Source organism: Myotis brandtii, unplaced genomic scaffold, assembly GCF_000412655.1.
Source record: "Myotis brandtii unplaced genomic scaffold, ASM41265v1 scaffold1105, whole genome shotgun sequence".
Lineage (NCBI taxonomy): Eukaryota > Metazoa > Chordata > Mammalia > Chiroptera > Vespertilionidae > Myotis > Myotis brandtii.
This window is the reverse complement of record NW_005353770.1, coordinates 289,708-306,189: the sequence shown is the minus strand read 5'-3', so window position 1 is coordinate 306,189 and position 16,482 is coordinate 289,708. Positions and strand designations below refer to the sequence as shown.

General features: G+C 41.6%; 1 protein-coding gene across 5 annotated transcripts in view; it reads right to left on the bottom strand.

The window, feature by feature from the left end:
• SEMA6A (sema domain, transmembrane domain (TM), and cytoplasmic domain, (semaphorin) 6A) overlaps positions 1-16,482 on the bottom strand; it is a 129,689-nt gene that overhangs the window by 38,452 nt on the left and 74,755 nt on the right. For all 5 annotated transcript variants that reach the window (XM_005857344.2, XM_005857347.2, XM_005857348.2 and 2 more), the window contains exons 4-10: positions 15,516-15,576; positions 14,476-14,538; positions 13,651-13,752; positions 7,074-7,164; positions 4,195-4,314; positions 3,448-3,536; positions 2,381-2,598 (exon numbers count right to left, since the gene is read on the bottom strand). In XM_005857344.2, the coding sequence (XP_005857406.1) occupies positions 2,381-2,598; positions 3,448-3,536; positions 4,195-4,314; positions 7,074-7,164; positions 13,651-13,752; positions 14,476-14,538; positions 15,516-15,576 (744 nt within the window). The remainder of the gene's footprint in view (positions 1-2,380; positions 2,599-3,447; positions 3,537-4,194; positions 4,315-7,073; positions 7,165-13,650; positions 13,753-14,475; positions 14,539-15,515; positions 15,577-16,482) is intronic.

Here is a 16,482-nt window from a genome sequence, read left to right as displayed (position 1 = left end):
TAATTTCCATTTGTTTTGAAATTTTAGAACCCTGGCATTACTTAATTTTGTAAGATTCTTCTTATCTTCCTTTCCAAAAAGTAACAGGTATGCATATTTACTTTAAATATTAAGAAAAATAGGATAAATATTGAATTATTTTATGAGGAACCTTGTAATAACCCTGGGATTTTATAATCTTCCCAAGGTTAGAATTACTTGTGACATCCTTTTTTCTTCCTTCCCTACTTTACTTCCTCCTCCTTCCTTTCATCTTTTCGTCATTCCTTTCTTTCTACCTGCTGTTCATTCAACCTATAATTATGGAATCCCTAATCTCAGGCAGTAAATGCTTAATAAATAACAGAGAGTACAGCTCTTAGTTGACTCACAGTTCAGTGTGGAGGCAAATAACAACAACAATGATGATACTAATTCATGCAGGACAACTTGCTAAGAGCAGTATTTAAAGAGGAATGCACAAGATCTCATGGGAAGCGACTCCAGTTGAGACTTGGAGCATCCTTAGGGTTACAAGGGGCAAACAGACATTGGTTGGACCGGGGGACTTGGCAGAGAACAGGACATGAGCAAGCATGGCATGTTCAAGACAGATCTTAGTTCCAGAAAGCACGTGCTGCTGGCAGAGATGGGCCAGACCATGAGGGGGTTTGCACACCATTCTAAGGAGCGTGAGCTTTATCCCCAGGGCAAAGAGGAGCACCCAAAGGGCTTGAAACCTAACAGTGACCAAGTTTGCATGAGTGGAGCATGGGGTGGAGAGGAATGAATCTAGAGGGAGTAAAACCAGAGAGGACAATAATTTATAGATAAATGGGTATGTGCATTTTTACCACTTTCTGATTTTACTGAGCAAATATGTCTCTGAGACTGCATAAGCATGCAATATTTGAATGTTTCTTGGGGGCCATTAAAGAAAATACTTTAAATGGAGTATCTATAATATGCTAGAATCTACTGCTGTATTATAATCATAAAGTAACTCACTGACCTCAAAAATTAAACAAACAAACTGGAAGTATACTTGGAAATTCTGCTAGCCCCTGCTTTCCCATGTACCATGACAGTATTCTTTTTCAACAGTCTAGAATCTAGATCGATGCATTCGGAAATATGAACAGTCAAAGTCTGAATTATTGAATCTTTTCTATTCTCAGGCTTACAAATCTCCACAGATGGTTAAAGCTTGCTTAAATCTCACTGAGTGTCTCTTGCTGTAGTATGGTTTCATATTTTCATGCATCTTCAGTGGGGAACTCTTGACTTCCATGTAATAAAGGAACATTATTTCATCCTTTAGCTTGTTCTGATCCGGGCTCTACCTAATTCTGAAACATTTCTTTCTAGATGCTGTCCTTCAATCTCAACATGTACATGCCTGTCATCTAGGTACTCACTGAGTTCTTAAAAGTCTTTGTAAAAAAGTGTAATCCAAAATAAAACAGTGCATTCCTAAAGGAAGATAATATAGAATGTCCAAAATTCTATGTAGAAATGAGAATACAGTACATTTAAATTGTATGACCACGCCCAGAGTGATGACCATTTTCACAATCGTGCTAGGACTCTAAGGACTGGGAAAGCTGAGAACCAGGAAATCTAAATGCCTGTCTTCTTTCTGCTCTTTAAACCCCACATATTTCCACTGCTCCAGGAACAGTTATTAGAATATTATTTAATTCCTCAAAGTCTCAGCTTAAAAACTACCAAAATAGGAATAAACAGGTTGGCACTCAGTATTTCGAGGTTTGACAATGTGTAAGTCCTCATTCGAGCCCTCCGGAGTCAGACAGTGGTGCTATGGTTGGGATGCAGGCTCCCCTGATGGGAAAACAATAACCAGGGTGTCTTAGGTGGGGATGGACTCATCTGGATCCTAACTTTCACTCGGTAGCATTTTAATATTTTTCCAGGGTTTTTACTTCAAAAGATATTAATATTAAAAGTCAAACAGAATGCTACATGGCCTAGAAGAGAAAGAACCATTTTGAGTCTGAAGCTGCCTCCTCCGTCTACTGACTGCCTGGACCAGGTACTATAATTGAGTTGTTTTGTCCAGTATAAAAAGAGGGCAACAGTATTCATTGCCAGGACTACAGAAGGATTGAGAAACAGCACGTGAATAGTGTTTATATGACAGGCCTATAATTAGAAGATATTGTTATAATTTACCTAATTACTTTCCCTAAAATCCTAATCTAATAACTCCTGTAAATGACCGTTAATTTGTTGATGAAAACTGAGTGTGAAGTGCTTTTTTAGCCACAAGTAGTGAAGGGCAACTTTTCCACCAGTTGTGAATCTTGTCTATTAGAAGAGAGCCCCTGGGGAAAGGAAGCTGGAAGAACCAATTAGGTCCACACAGCCATGGCATGGTTACCTGTTATAAGGTGTGGAAAAGGTTGCCAGGACAACGTCACGGCCATTAATACGAATCACATCTGTAACCGCCTGGAGTATGTTGAAATAGAAGTGAGAGTCTCCGGGAACTGAGCAGTTGAGGCGAGCCTTAAGGAAAGATGTCCACTGTTTCTCCAGGACTCGCTGAGACCCTCCCATGTCATTCTTGCAAACCTGGGCCACTCGTGGGAAAACGACCTGCAGAGGAAAAACACACCAGGAGAATGAAATGCACTCACTTTTCGAGGCGATCTTATTAGAATTTTCCTTTCTTTGAAAATAGAAACAGAACAACAAGGTGCTTAAATTAATCTCATGTTTCTAAAAAAAAGGAAAACCTCAGCATTGGAACAGCATGTTTTAAAAGATAAGGCTGTGGCATTTAATACAGAGCCATAAATCCTTCAGGGGATCAGCTCCCAGCCACATACACTCATTTCCATATGGACTGCTTAGCTTTTTATTTCCTCAAACAAAAGCGCACTTTGTATGCACCATCTCTGGCATCCTCACTGGCTGCCTCTGGGCCTCGAATCTCATACCCTGAATTCCTCTAACTGTGCAAGCCACCCAGCATTGATTTGGTGCCCCCCAACTTACCGGTAGTGACCTTGATCCACTCTCTGGTAATCATAACTGAAAGGGACATCCCCTAAGTGTTCTCTTGCTTTATTCAATAAAGATGAAATTTAGGACCCTCAGTTTGCTTAAAGGTACTGTATATCTACTCTCTCTGTGTGGAGCATCTCATTAAAAAGAGAAAACTGTTGAGTATACCTGGAAACCACATCTCAAGACACTTGAAACTCAGTATGAAATCACTGAACATCTGCTTATTACATTTTGAAAAGAAATATTTAAGACGTCCCCTGTACTCCGTTGCTTTTTTTTGCTAAAGCACCCAGGGCTTGGAGGCAGCGCAGTGTTTCACTTCCACTAATCTTTGTGTCTTCTCAAAATGATGACCTTGTCATTGGATTGATGGTTCCTATTTCAAGGTCATTCATAACCATATTGATCCAAAAGGGAGACCTCCTCCCCTCTTACCTTTCCCATGGTGTTGTACTCCACTGCTATTTCCCTGAAGAAGAAGTAGATATAGTCTCCATAGTCCACTGCTTGGACGAAATATGGTTCTGTGAACAAATTGGGAACTTTAATTGGGGACAAGTCACACAGTTGAAAGAATTTTAATCAATTGCAACCAGTGACATGTTATTAATTAAAAGCACAGGGCCATTAGACATTTGGTTAACACCAGCCGTTTCTAATGACTGCACACATGTGAGTGCTGGTGATTTCAGAAAGCATTCGAGCCTACAAATTACATGTTTCAGAAGTGGTTGCAACCAACAATGAAGACTAAATGAGTGCTGCATATCCCTGTCTTTTATTTTCCACAATGGAATGCCCACGTTACAGAGAGGGTTTCGTACACATCTCCTGTCAACCTGACTCATGCAGAGTTATGAGAGCTCTTTTCCTGTTCCCCGCACCTCCAACCCCCTGCTCCCTGTTCTTTTCATGTGGGACTCTGAAATGAGAGTTTGAGGCAGGAAAGATGAATGTAATGTGCTCTATTGTAGTAGCATTGGTAGTTCTGTTAACGTTCCAGAAACTCATGGGAAGTGAAAAAGGGAGGTAAATAAATCAGTTGAGGCAAAAGATGCAATTTGCACCTTCCCGTCTGTCAGAAGCCACTAATGAAATGAAACTAGCCTGGTCCCTTGGGACCTAAATGTCCCTCAAGACACCTATCGCCCCCCACCCCTCTGTATTCTTTTGTTTTTTCACCTTTCAACCATTTTGAATCGTGCTTGACGGTCCGTAGGGTTGGTCTGTCTCCAAAACTCCGGTAAATAACTGCATCGATGGCAAGGAAGTCAGTCACTGTGGCCGAGTATAGTTTTCCATCTTAGAAGAAAGAGAAAAGAGGTGAATGGGGTGGGGAGCAAGACAGTGGGCATGGAGGGATAATAGAGACATACCCCAGATTGCTTTCCCATATCAGGCAAATTAGATAGGACAACTGGGAAAAATCCAAGAGTCACTGGGAAAATACTTGGCCCACATTCCTAACCATTTTAAATTGGGATCATGAGAGAGGAAACATTTTTCATTTTTAAATTGCACGGCAATTTCTAAGCAGCAGCAGCTCCAGGGACAGGGTGAATGAAAAATGCTGTTTGCTTCAATTGATTAGATGGTCCTTGACTGAACTCTCCAGGCCAAGGCCCCTTGGATGCTGCTGCTGCCACCGTGCTGTGGTGGACTGGATCAGCCGGGGTCCCAGGGGAAGACAGAAGCTGGTTGTTACCACCTGAAGGTTTCCGTTCAGCAGCAGTAATGGAGTCCTCAGACTGAACAGGGGAGGGGAGTTAAGAAAGGGGGTTCATAAACAAAAAGGAGCTGACTAAACTGCTACTTAGATCCTGAGAGGCACTGCTCCCCTTTACCCAAGTCAGGGTTCATACTAAACCCTGCCAACTTGGCTACATTGGAGATAGGCTTGAGAGTACATCCAAAGCAAAAGGGACTGAATTGGACTAAAGATTGATCCCTGAAAATTTTGATTCTTATCCTGGATTAGCAAACGCTTGGCACACAAATAATTAAATGGGATGTTCTAGAATAGAAAAATCTATATAGATGAAACAGAGACAATAATTATATTCAAACTAAAAAATTACTTCCTTGGTTCTTTTTTAGTGGGTTGCATATCTTCTTTAATTATATGTTGGCACTTATGTACAATATAGTATTCTTTAAGCTCTCCCACTTGTGGGAAAGCATAATGGTTTATAAAAAGCTTATGCAAACATACCTAAGTAAAGTTCTTAATGTCTGCCTTTGGACTTCAAATAACTGAAAGTGGTTCAGGTTCAGTTTAGAGCTGCCTTAATATCTACACTATTAACAGCCATATGTTAGCAAGTGTTGACTGTTTGGGTTAGATTGGAACTGCAGACAACAAACCTTTCTGTTGATAAACATATCTACACAAATCACAACTTTAATTATAGAATCATAACCCTAGGCCACACAGATAGAACTGGGAAGTGGGGGCTAGGGGGAAGGTGTGTGTGTGTGTGTGTGTGTGTGTGTGTGTGTGTGTGTGTGTGTTCCTTCTGACCACTCCCCACTACTCTTTTTGTTTTACATTCAACACTGGGTATTTCACCAGACGTTTACTTGTAAAACAGAGCACTATTCTGGCATTCTTGATAGTATGACAACCATTCAGTTGCAGCAAGGATCTTCTGTTAATAAGGGCCAAACGTGTGTGAGGATTCAAATATTCCAGGGAACACCTATTGAGGAAGGGGAGGGGCAGTCAGAGGATTGTCTCATGTGGCTTGTTTAATTTAGCTCCTGGAAAGTTGGCTTTAGAAAATACTTTGCCCATTCTCCTTTTACTACGCCAGGCTAAAATAAGTCCTCTTTTTAATTTAAAATTAAATTTACATTCTCCATTGCAGCCCACATCCTTCATGGTACCAGCTAATGCAGGTTCAAGTGTCAGAAATGTGCTACAGTGGAAGTTACACATTTGGGAATATACCCAAGCTGACATAGGTTTACAAGACCTCGTGACCCTTACAATGCTGCTTTCCAGTAATACTGTGCTCTAACTTTGGCAGGGGACCCAAGGAAACAGTCCTTAACTGGCACAAGCTGTTTCTACATTCTGTGACTACAGATTTAGGACCACAAATGGATGACACTGAGGATGAGTGAGGTTCAAGGAGCTAATTTTATTTCACAATCAAAGGCCTAAATCTCCTCATCTAGCTAGGATGTGCCAGTTTTTATCTTTTATAATGGAAATTATAACTAACTGCTTCATTGCTTGCTATAACAATCACTATTATGCCAACTCTTCTCCCTACACCCACCTCCACACACACAGCTGGCACCGAATTCCTAAACAAATTTCTAATTAAAGCACATACACTCATCCATAAAAATCTCAATCTGAAAATGATGGCTTATTTCCTGCTGCTTTATATCTTTTGCAATGGAAGGAAGGTGTAAGGATGGGGAGTATGGGTCAACCTAAGCTAACCAGCATCGTCCCCTTGGCTCCCACAACCTTTCCATCATAGATAGGCATGTAACCCAATCAGGTCAATGATATCTGAGAAGGTGTTTGCTGGAAACTGGGGGGGTATGTAGCCTCACTGCTCTGAGAGGGCTTCCAGAAACTTCCTAATTGGGGTTGGCAGGCATCTGTGACTGTGAGGTCAGCCAGTCTCTCTTAGAAGGAAATGAAAGTGAGCAGAAAAATGAAAAGGACCTTTGTCCTGGATGATATTACTAAATTGTTGGATCAAACCAACTCTTACCCTAAATAATAAATCTATATCAGTGGTTTGAGGTGGGGTTTTCTATTATTGGAGCCCAAACAGGCCCTAACCAATATGTCATGTTCAGTGCAAAGCTATTAGCCTTTTCTGGAGGCACAAAAGCATGGGTAAGTATAGCAAAGACTTCTTTTAAGAAGCAAAAGTACAACTTCCATACTACTTTCAAATGGAAAAGGCATTGTTAATTATAGTATTTACCAGAGAAGTAAAGTATGACTGTGACTCTGCAAATCCCACAGAGTAGGTTTGCAGCAGCCAGCAGAGCACGCGGAAGCAAATGCATTGAGAAGAAATCAGAGCATTTACCTGCAAACAATGCGATGTTGGCATGTTTGGCATCATAGGGGCATCTGGCCATTCCACTAAGTTCATCCCCAAAAGGTTCCAAAGTATCCATCTAAATGAAATAATAGGACTTCATTAGGAACAACAGCTCACAGTAGTAATAGCAACTAATATTTACAAAGCACTTAATGTGCTAAGTATCATATTCATGGTGCAAGGGATCCTCAGATACCCTCTTAGGTAAGTTTTTTGGTTTCAACTGAGGAAACTGAGGTTAGGAGAAATTAAGTCTCTCACTCGATCAAGGTTCTACAGCTAAAAGAGTCTGAAATTCAGTCATGTCTGCTTGACTCTTAACCATTACAATAAATTCCCATATTCTGCTAAAATTGCTCTAGAAATGAGTGTCTTCTCCTTGGAGAAGGAATTTCCGAGGCAATCACCAGGAAAACATATTTGCTTCCCTCCTTCACCCCCATCCCCCCAAATTATCTGTGCAGTCATGACCTCTACAGAGGAGGACCTAAGTTTTTGGTTTTGTTTTGCCTGAGGAGTCTGCCTCTGTGGTTTAAATCCCAGGAGAAGACACCAAGTTCTTCCTTGGGTTACCTGGTAGACTAGTGTGGCATCAGCAAAGGTGCTAAAACCTGGATGTAAGCAGAGCTCAGGTGGCCTTTTGCACCTACTTTAGAAACATGTCCCAGCCTCAGATCATGGAGGCTCAGAAACTGAGGGGCTCACACTGGTGAAAGGCAGTGAGGGATGGGGCTGCTATTTGACTTCGGTCTCCTAGTGCCCAACCCAGGCCTTGTTACTGTATGCTAGAGGTTATCACTGGCTTGCCAGTGAATTTTGTTTGGCCATCTTAGTATGTAAAAAAAAAAAAAAAGACTAAGGGAGGAAGGAAGGAAGGAAGGGAGGGAGGGACGGAGGGAGGGAGGGAAACTGAGCACTATTTTAAAATGGGATTTTTCACATGAAAACCTGGATTTCTTGCTTTTGAACAAGTGGGAAAGTCAATTTAGGCCCTTCTTACCCAAGTGGCAGCCACAAGCTACTGTTGAGTAATGGACACCCTGCCATTTCCTTCAAACAAGCATGTGGTATCCAGTATCAAGGCCCCTTCACCCACAGAATGTATCAACAGCCTATATGCTTCACTCCTATGTTACCTGCCTGATCCTACAGGCATTTTCAGGTGTGGCAAAGCCTTACTAGCTATTCACCAAATACCATTTATCGTTCCTCAGTATCTCACTAACCTACATTTACCATCCTCCCTTGTGGTTAGGTGTGATCACATGACTGAGTGGAATGTGAGTGTAAGGCTATGCACCACCTCTAGCTCTGGCCCCTAAAAAACTTTCAGGGTCCTCTGCTCTTATTCTCCTTCCACATTCTCCCTCTAGACACAGAGGATCCAGTGGACAATCCCAAGACCCTAAGAGATGGCAGAGGTATGAGCACACGTTGGAGCTTGGCCTCCTGAATAACCTTGTAGAACAAAATCTCTGTTGCTGACCAATGCTCAACTGTGAGGGTAGCAGGAAAGGAAGTGCTATTGGTCAGCCACTAACAGTGGTCAGAGGCTGGCCCACCTTGACCAGTATGTTCAGTAGTTTCAGCCTCTACCTCATGGTCTTCTTCCTTATACCATGGGATCTTCCTAGTGTTTAATCTCAGAACCACAGAGCCCATAAAATAATCTCTTCCACATCCTTAATGTTTTATTTATTTATTTTTTAAATATACTTTTGATTTCAGAGAGGGAGAGGGAGATAGTTACATCAATGATGAGAATCATTGATCGCCTGCCTCCTACACGCCCCTTCCTGGGAATCAAGCCCGTGACTTGGGCATGAGCCCTGACCGGAATCGAACCTCCTGGTTCAGAGGTTACAGCTCAACCACTGAGCCACTCCAGCCAGGCAACATCATTAATGTTTTTATGCCCCTCTGTGATTCAGTCTTCTTTAGTTTTAGGGTACGTGGTTTATCATCTGGCAGTTGCATGGTTTGACTACAGATATGAAAACTGAAAGAAGATAAACCTAAGATAGCATTGCTGCTGAGGAAGGATCCATGGAAAAGCTTTCATCATTAAGTTAGGGTACTTGGAGTCATTGCCCAGAGGAAAGAGGTTTTACTAATGAGCCGTTAGTGTTGTCCAGTCAATAGTGTCTTTTGCCCTGAACCTCCAGAAACCATTTCTGGAATATGACAGGCCTTTTCTATCTGTAACCATTTTGAGATAGCCACTATTGAAGCCATCCTATTTGTTTAAACTGTAGTTGAGATTCACAAAGCAACTGTGTTAAAACCATATATTTTAAAGTCAGACACCCTTTAAAGCAAATGGTACTCTTTTCCCCCAGCACATTTTTTAAAAATATATTTGTATTGATTTTAGAGAGGAAGAGAGAGAGATAGAGAGATAGAAACATCAATGATGAGAGAGAATCACTGATCAGCTGCCTCCTGCACGCCCCTTACTGGGGATCGAGCCCACAACCCAGGCATGTGCCCTTGGCCGGAATCGAATCCGGGACCTTTCAGTCCGCAGGCCGACACCCTATCCACTGAGCCAAACCAGCCAGGGCCCCAGCACATCTTTTATGAAAGTCTTTTTCTGATATTTTATTCCAATGAAACCTTCCTGATGAACTGTGACAGACTTTGCCATTTATGGGTCTGGCAAGTATTCAAAAGAGATGCTTAGGCCCTGGCCAGTATTGCTAAGTGGTTAGAGTGTAATCTCTCTCACTCTCTCCCCCGCTTCCTCTCTCTTCATCCCTTCCTCCCTTTCACTCTCTCTAAAAAGAATCAATAGAGAAAAATGTCCTCGGGTGAAGATTAACAACAACAACAAAAAGATGCTTAGTACACAGTGATGCAACAGAAATGCCCTTCTCCCAAGCAGTGCACTGTGTAATCCTGGCATTGGGGAAACAATGTACAATGGGGAGATATTTTTTAAATGTACCTACTTCTAAAACAGTGGCCACAGCACAGCTATTCAAAGACAGGAAGCAGGGAAGAATTAATAGATTGGTTTGTGAGTATGGAAAGTGCAGAGACAAAACAATGCCACAGTGAAATCCTCTTTTCATGAAGCAAGAACTAATCTTTGCATTAGTCATCAAGTCTCAGACTTGACAGCAGCCCCTGGGAAATTAAATCACCGTAGGGTACAGATAAATATGCTAAGAACCAGCCTGACGTTTGCAAAAGTTCAAGAGCTTTAGAGCACAGGAGGGAAAAGGTATGGAGTGCAGTTTTAGATTTATAGTGGGTAGCCTTCAGAATTCTTCCCCAGATAATCTTATTTGGGGCCATAATCTTTCTAACACATTCAGCCTTTTTTACATAAGTAAAGGCATGGAGCAGAAGCAGAGAGCGTATGCTAAGAACCAGCCTGACGTTTGCAAAAGTTCAAGAGCTTTAGAGCACAGGAGGGAAAAGGTATGGAGTGCAGTTTTAGATTTATAGTGGGTAGCCTTCAGAATTCTTCCCCAGATAATCTTATTTGGGGCCATAATCTTTCTAACACATTCAGCCTTTTTTACATAAGTAAAGGCATGGAGCAGAAGCAGAGAGCAAACGTTGTCACCCTCCTGCCTCAAGTTATTCTAATCAACTTGCTGCCTCTGTATCAACTATGGGATTTGGCATTTTCAGTGGAAGACTGGTCAGTGTTTTTGCTTTAACCCTTTTCGGTCCAACCTCGAGGCTGACTCGACAGACCAGGCGCTAGGAGCAGGTCTAACGTCGAGCAATAAGAACATTAAAAAGTTCAACATTCAATCCCGTCAATTAATTTGGACCAGACTGTTTGAATTCCCAAAATAACATTGGACCACAAAGGGTTAAATCTTTGGCTGATCTGTTGATAAAAAGTGCTTAAGAGAGAGTCTGTCCATTCTCTCTGAAGCCAAATATAATATGTATTTGAACACTTTTCGTCCCTAGTCGGTTTGGCTCAGTGGATAGAGCCTTGTCCTGTGGGCCAAAGGGTCCTGGGTTCGATTCTGATCAAGGCTGTACCTCGGTTGCAGGCTCCTCCCTGGCCTGGGCCCTGGTCGGGGTTCGTGCAGGAGGCAACTAATCACTGTGTTTCTCTCACATCGATATTTCTCTGTCTTTCCCTCTCTCTTCCATTCTCTCTAAAAATCAGTGGAAAAATATCCCCAAGTGAGGATTAAAAATAATAAATAAATAAATAAATAAATAAATAAAAAGAACACTTTTCTGAGCAATGCCAAGTGTTCTCATGAGCATTCGCCATGCTAGGCATATAGATGGGGACTGCACAGGAAGTACATCTTGTCTGGTTTTTCAGAGGCTCGTGCTCCTGGAACATGTCTCAGCAGGCGAGGCTAGCACAAGTGAGCGGTGAAGGTATCACCACAGGTGAGGCATCCTGGGAATGGAACATGTGCGGGAAGGATGAGGGAGATCACTCTCGGCCTGTATCTTGTCATAAAAGATAGCCCTCCAGCTAGGGAGTGTGTTGGGATTTGTTAGAAGCATTTGTCTTAATGAGTCCTAAACAATGACAAATGGAATATTAAGTGGTAGAATTAAAGTCAAAACTTCAACTGTGTGCTCTTATTGGCTAGAGTAAATGGTCGACTGGATTGGTTACCTTTATTAAAAACTGCATGGATCCTGACATTATTTAAGTTTTTGATACTTTATGATAGTATTTTTTCATCTATTTAGGTTTTTAAAAATATTGCATTAAAATATTTATATTTAGCACTTGAGTGCCTCACTTGCCTCACCCTAATCCTGGTGCCCATTTCCAAGTATCAGACTGAAGATGAGCATTAGGGTAAAACAGACCCTCCAATGTCTAAGGCAGAAGGTCTCTGAAAACTGTGAAAGCAAAGGCTGGTGCCCTCCTGGTTCTGATACCTTTTCTCATTTTCATACCTCAGGGTTTCACTTTATGCTGGTGAAACCCAAATCTTTAGTACTCCCCACCTCTCTCCCTAAATCAAGGCTTAGCCATCCAGCTTCTTGTTAGATATCTCTGTTCATGTCTCATAGGCATTGCCATCCGCAGTGCTATGCATACTCATATTGCACAAAACCGAACCCATCTCCTCACTACTCTGCTCAACCCCAATGCTCTTCCATCATCTCTTGTCTAAACAAGGCAGCCCGCTTCATCCATTCACCCAAGAGACACCTAGTGGTAATTCTTAACTCTTCCCTCTCGTTATCCTGTGCTTCTTATCAGTTATTGAGTCCTATTGATTTTTGTCACTGAAGTATTTCCTGAATCTGTTCTCTTCCTTTCACCTATGAGGTCACCTACCTCCCCAGCCTCTTTTTTGTTATTACTTGTCACTTCACAGTCCATCACTTCAGAGCCAAATGAAGATTCCCAAGCTCAACTGACCGGGTTTACTCCATGCCCTTAGTTCACGCTGTCCCGCCTACCTGGATTGCCCTTCCCTTCATTTGGCTAACTTCTACTTCTTTAAGACAAAGGTTAAACATTATCTCATTCACTATCTCACAAAAATCAATTGAGCAGCTGTTTGGAGGCACTATGTCAGGTTCTGGGCAATCACAGGTGTGGTTCCTGCACTCACAGGGTTTAGGGGTTTCTTCTAGGCAGCAGGTGTTTGTGTTCCATATGTAAGAACAGCAGGGTGGGGGATGATTGAAGAGAGGGGTCATCTACCTCTTTCATCTACCTGGAAGCGTTCCCAGACTCCTCATCTCAGGCTAAGTACTTTTCTGTTGTACTTCCATAATACTCTGCATTATGTTGCCATGGCAGCAACCCTGTGGAATTGTGGTTTCTTCTTCCAGTCTGGCTTCCCTAAGGATAGAGACCTCTTGTCTGTCCTTAAACTTGGCCTGGCCATTGGAGAAACTCAATATATGCTGAATGAAAGACTGTAGCAGAAAGAAGGGACAGGGAGAACTAGCAACTGTGGAGCCTGGACCTCAGATCATTGCCACCTCTGCTTTGCAGCTGGTAGCTTCCCACTTCTTCAGCAATAGCTCTATCAGCTGCATGAGAACTATCCAGATTTATTAAGGCTTTGAGAGTTAATTTTTTCCCCTTGCATAAAGGCCGAGGTAGGTAAGGCCATGGTTAAGTAAGCAGAGTAGTAAATGGAATTAAATTACTGAGTTCTTGAAAATTTTACTTAGAGGAATGTCTACAGGTTCCAATGGTCTGCTTTTGAGATACCTTTAAAAATAGGAATGACTCACAATACATATAAGTGTGTTTCTGTGCACAGAGAGGTGGGAGGGAGAAAGAGAAAGGAAGAGAGAGAAAATCCACATGGTATGTGTGATAAGTATGTTGGTGTTCTGAACAATAAAGAATAGGGTCTTATAGAAACCACCTTTGCTTGCTAGGCTCTTTAAAGACCTGTCAATCAATCCTGAACTAACAGGAAGCTTAGAAGCTTGTTCAGGATCACTCATGTGGAACAATACATTAAGTCCAGCAAGAGAGAGGAGCCCAGGTAGTGTTGAATTACCCCTCTTAGGTTGATGCCGGTACAATCACAGTGAATTATGAAATACCTCCAGGACATGTGGTTCCAACAGAGGAAATCGCACTTACCTTATAGTTTCTGCAGGAAGGGTTGAAGGCATTAGTTCCACAGACAAACAAAGTATCATCATTTTTCTTTAGAATAACTTTAATGAAGTTGTGACACTCATCCTGAAAAATAATCGAAACTCCTTTGTATTCAATCCATTCAACCCAGAAACCTGTTCTTCGCTGTGTACGGTGATCTAGACAGTCAGGTTAAAAGGAAGGTGGCCGAGGCGCCCGTCTGTTAAAAGTTTGAGCTCTTCCACATGTTTACCGGAAGATGATATTGACAACAACAATTGCCTTTAGAACAGTAAATAAAGACAGGGCATAGAGCCTGTGTTTATGTCACAAAAAGAAGGCAAGCCTGGAACTGGCAACCTCCCATTGTGTTAATTTTAATGCCAGATGTCGTAGGGTTTCTTGATAGACAGGACGACTCTAGGCTGAAGTGTGGTTTTATGTGGTTCTGTGGCCAAAGGCACAACCCCTGTGTGCCTGCAGCAACCTTTTCCAAGCTGTTCTCAAGAGTCCCTGGGGGCTTCGGACTGTGAGGTGGGCTGCTAGAGAGTGCACTTAGAAGAGTCAGGGCAGCCGGCTTTGTGTCCATAATCCCCAGTGCCCCTAAGTAGTTCGTGATGCAGCTCTAGCTGATGTCCTGGTGTTTCATCACATTAAAAGCAAACTATTTTTGCAAATTAAAGCCTTCAATAAGTTGATGGAAAAAGCAGTTACTGGTGGTAAAGGGACTACTAGCGTGATCCATTCCACATCACGGTCTATGGCTAGAGATAACAGTCCAAACCTTAACCCAAAGTGTCAGCTGCAGGAGAAATGAAAATTGCCTACCTTATGTTTTCCCTTCATTCTGCATGTGTCTACATCAGCCTGTTTAGATTTCCATGTCAGTTTCTGCAGGGACCAAGAAAGAAATCAACGAGAGCCCAGCGATTGTTGCATTTGATTTTAGAAGTTAAGAGTTCCCTTGGGGAGACTAGAGGCTGAACATATATTTATTGACAGCTTTCTACACCCTTTCTCCATGGTTAATTCACCATTACAAGAAAAGATTAAAGATGGAAACGTTCACTTAATTTTGAACTCCTATGTATTCTTTAAACTACAAAATGATCTTCTCTTTGAGATACAGATGGAGGAAAAAGAAGAATAAACAACTGTGGAAATTTCGCATAAAATACCCAAATTAACTTGCTAAATTATGCTCATTTTGACAAAATACATGCCGTTGCCCTTTCCTTTCAGTTGATAAATCAATTTTCATAAAGCAGGCTTTTTCCTTAAAATATGGAAGTCATTTTCTTAAAAATAAAGGAGACATTCACTTTAGGTGGACAAAGCTTTAATTCAGGCTACACTCCACGTAAATTCATGCACTAAAGGGGTTGTCTACTTCTATGGCAGATTTTATTAACTAAAATACCTCCATGCGGAGATATCAGGGGAGCCCAGGCTATATTTTATGTCTGTCTGAAATGGATAATGATCAAATTCCTGAGCCACAACAGTCAAATCAAACTTAATACTGCAAGACCTGGAAACATAACATTTAAACATTCGTGGGACAAAGTTTTACACATGAAAACTGATATTTTCCTGGACAAACATGGCAATATTTTATTGAAGGAATATAGGAATTACCTAAGACTCCAAAATGTGTATGCTCCCATATGTGATGAATAATATATGACATATACAACTGTTTCTGAACACATATGAAGCCCTAACTTAGCCCCAAATTAAGATCTCACAAAATTATCTTAAATTATTATTAGCCATGTCCTCTCAATCCATGCATTTAAAATACAAATTCTCTTCAAGAATTATCCTAAAGTCCTTCATTTCAAAAAGATGGTTTTAAAACTACTTACTTTGCTACAATAAATTTCTTCTGTGTGTGATGTGTCTATATCAACAGTATAAATATGGTCCCTATAAACAAAGAAAAATGAATACAATGTCAAACATAAGCATCAAGACAGTTCATTTTCTCCTGAATGAGTATGTATCTCACCCAAGGCAGATAAATCCATATCCCGCTATAAAAAAACAAGACACCCACGTGCAAGGAAGTGGGAAGAGCTTTCAGCACCTTTGGATATGGTGGCATCTATTATGAAAACTCCCCGGCAGTCTCTCTCCTATCAGAACTGTAACCTCTGCATATCGTAGTTCAGGACAAAGGACTACGAAAGTTAAATTGGCCCCCAAACTGGAATACAGATGGGTTCCCATTTCAGTATCTTCAAACCCATGTACCAGACACTTGGTATTCAGCATGCCGCATCTGTTCATCAGGGGGGCGAACGAAAGCTAAGGTTTATCTCTGTCTCTCAGCCTTCGCTTTGGTGATATGATTGGCAAGACGGAAGATGATAAAGGGAAAGTTATTTCCAGAAGTCACTCTCTTCCTCACACAAGGATGGTCAATTAAGGTCTAATGTACTTGAGCCTAAGTTTCCTTTTCTTGCTTCTGTTCACCTTCCTGTTTCACTGAGAACTTGGGTTGTCTTTGTGACTCGCTGCCAATCTCCCCTAGGAAGGGGAGAAAGGAATCGGCAGCTCAGGTGTGGGGCTATATTTAAACATCCCCTTCTGTTTGAGCTGAGTACAAGGGTGTTTTTGTCTGGAATTCAGAAGAAAGAAAAGAAAAGAACTACACTCAACTGGGGAGATGGGGGGCTAGTGAGGGAAAGCAAAACAGCTCATTTTCCTTTGAAATAACATTGACTTTTTCTAAAATGCAGGAAGTCCTGAGGCTGGAAAATTACCCACAGCTTTAAACCAAGACCTCCAGGCTCCCATGCAGACTTTCAAGTCCCTCATTACTTAAAAGGA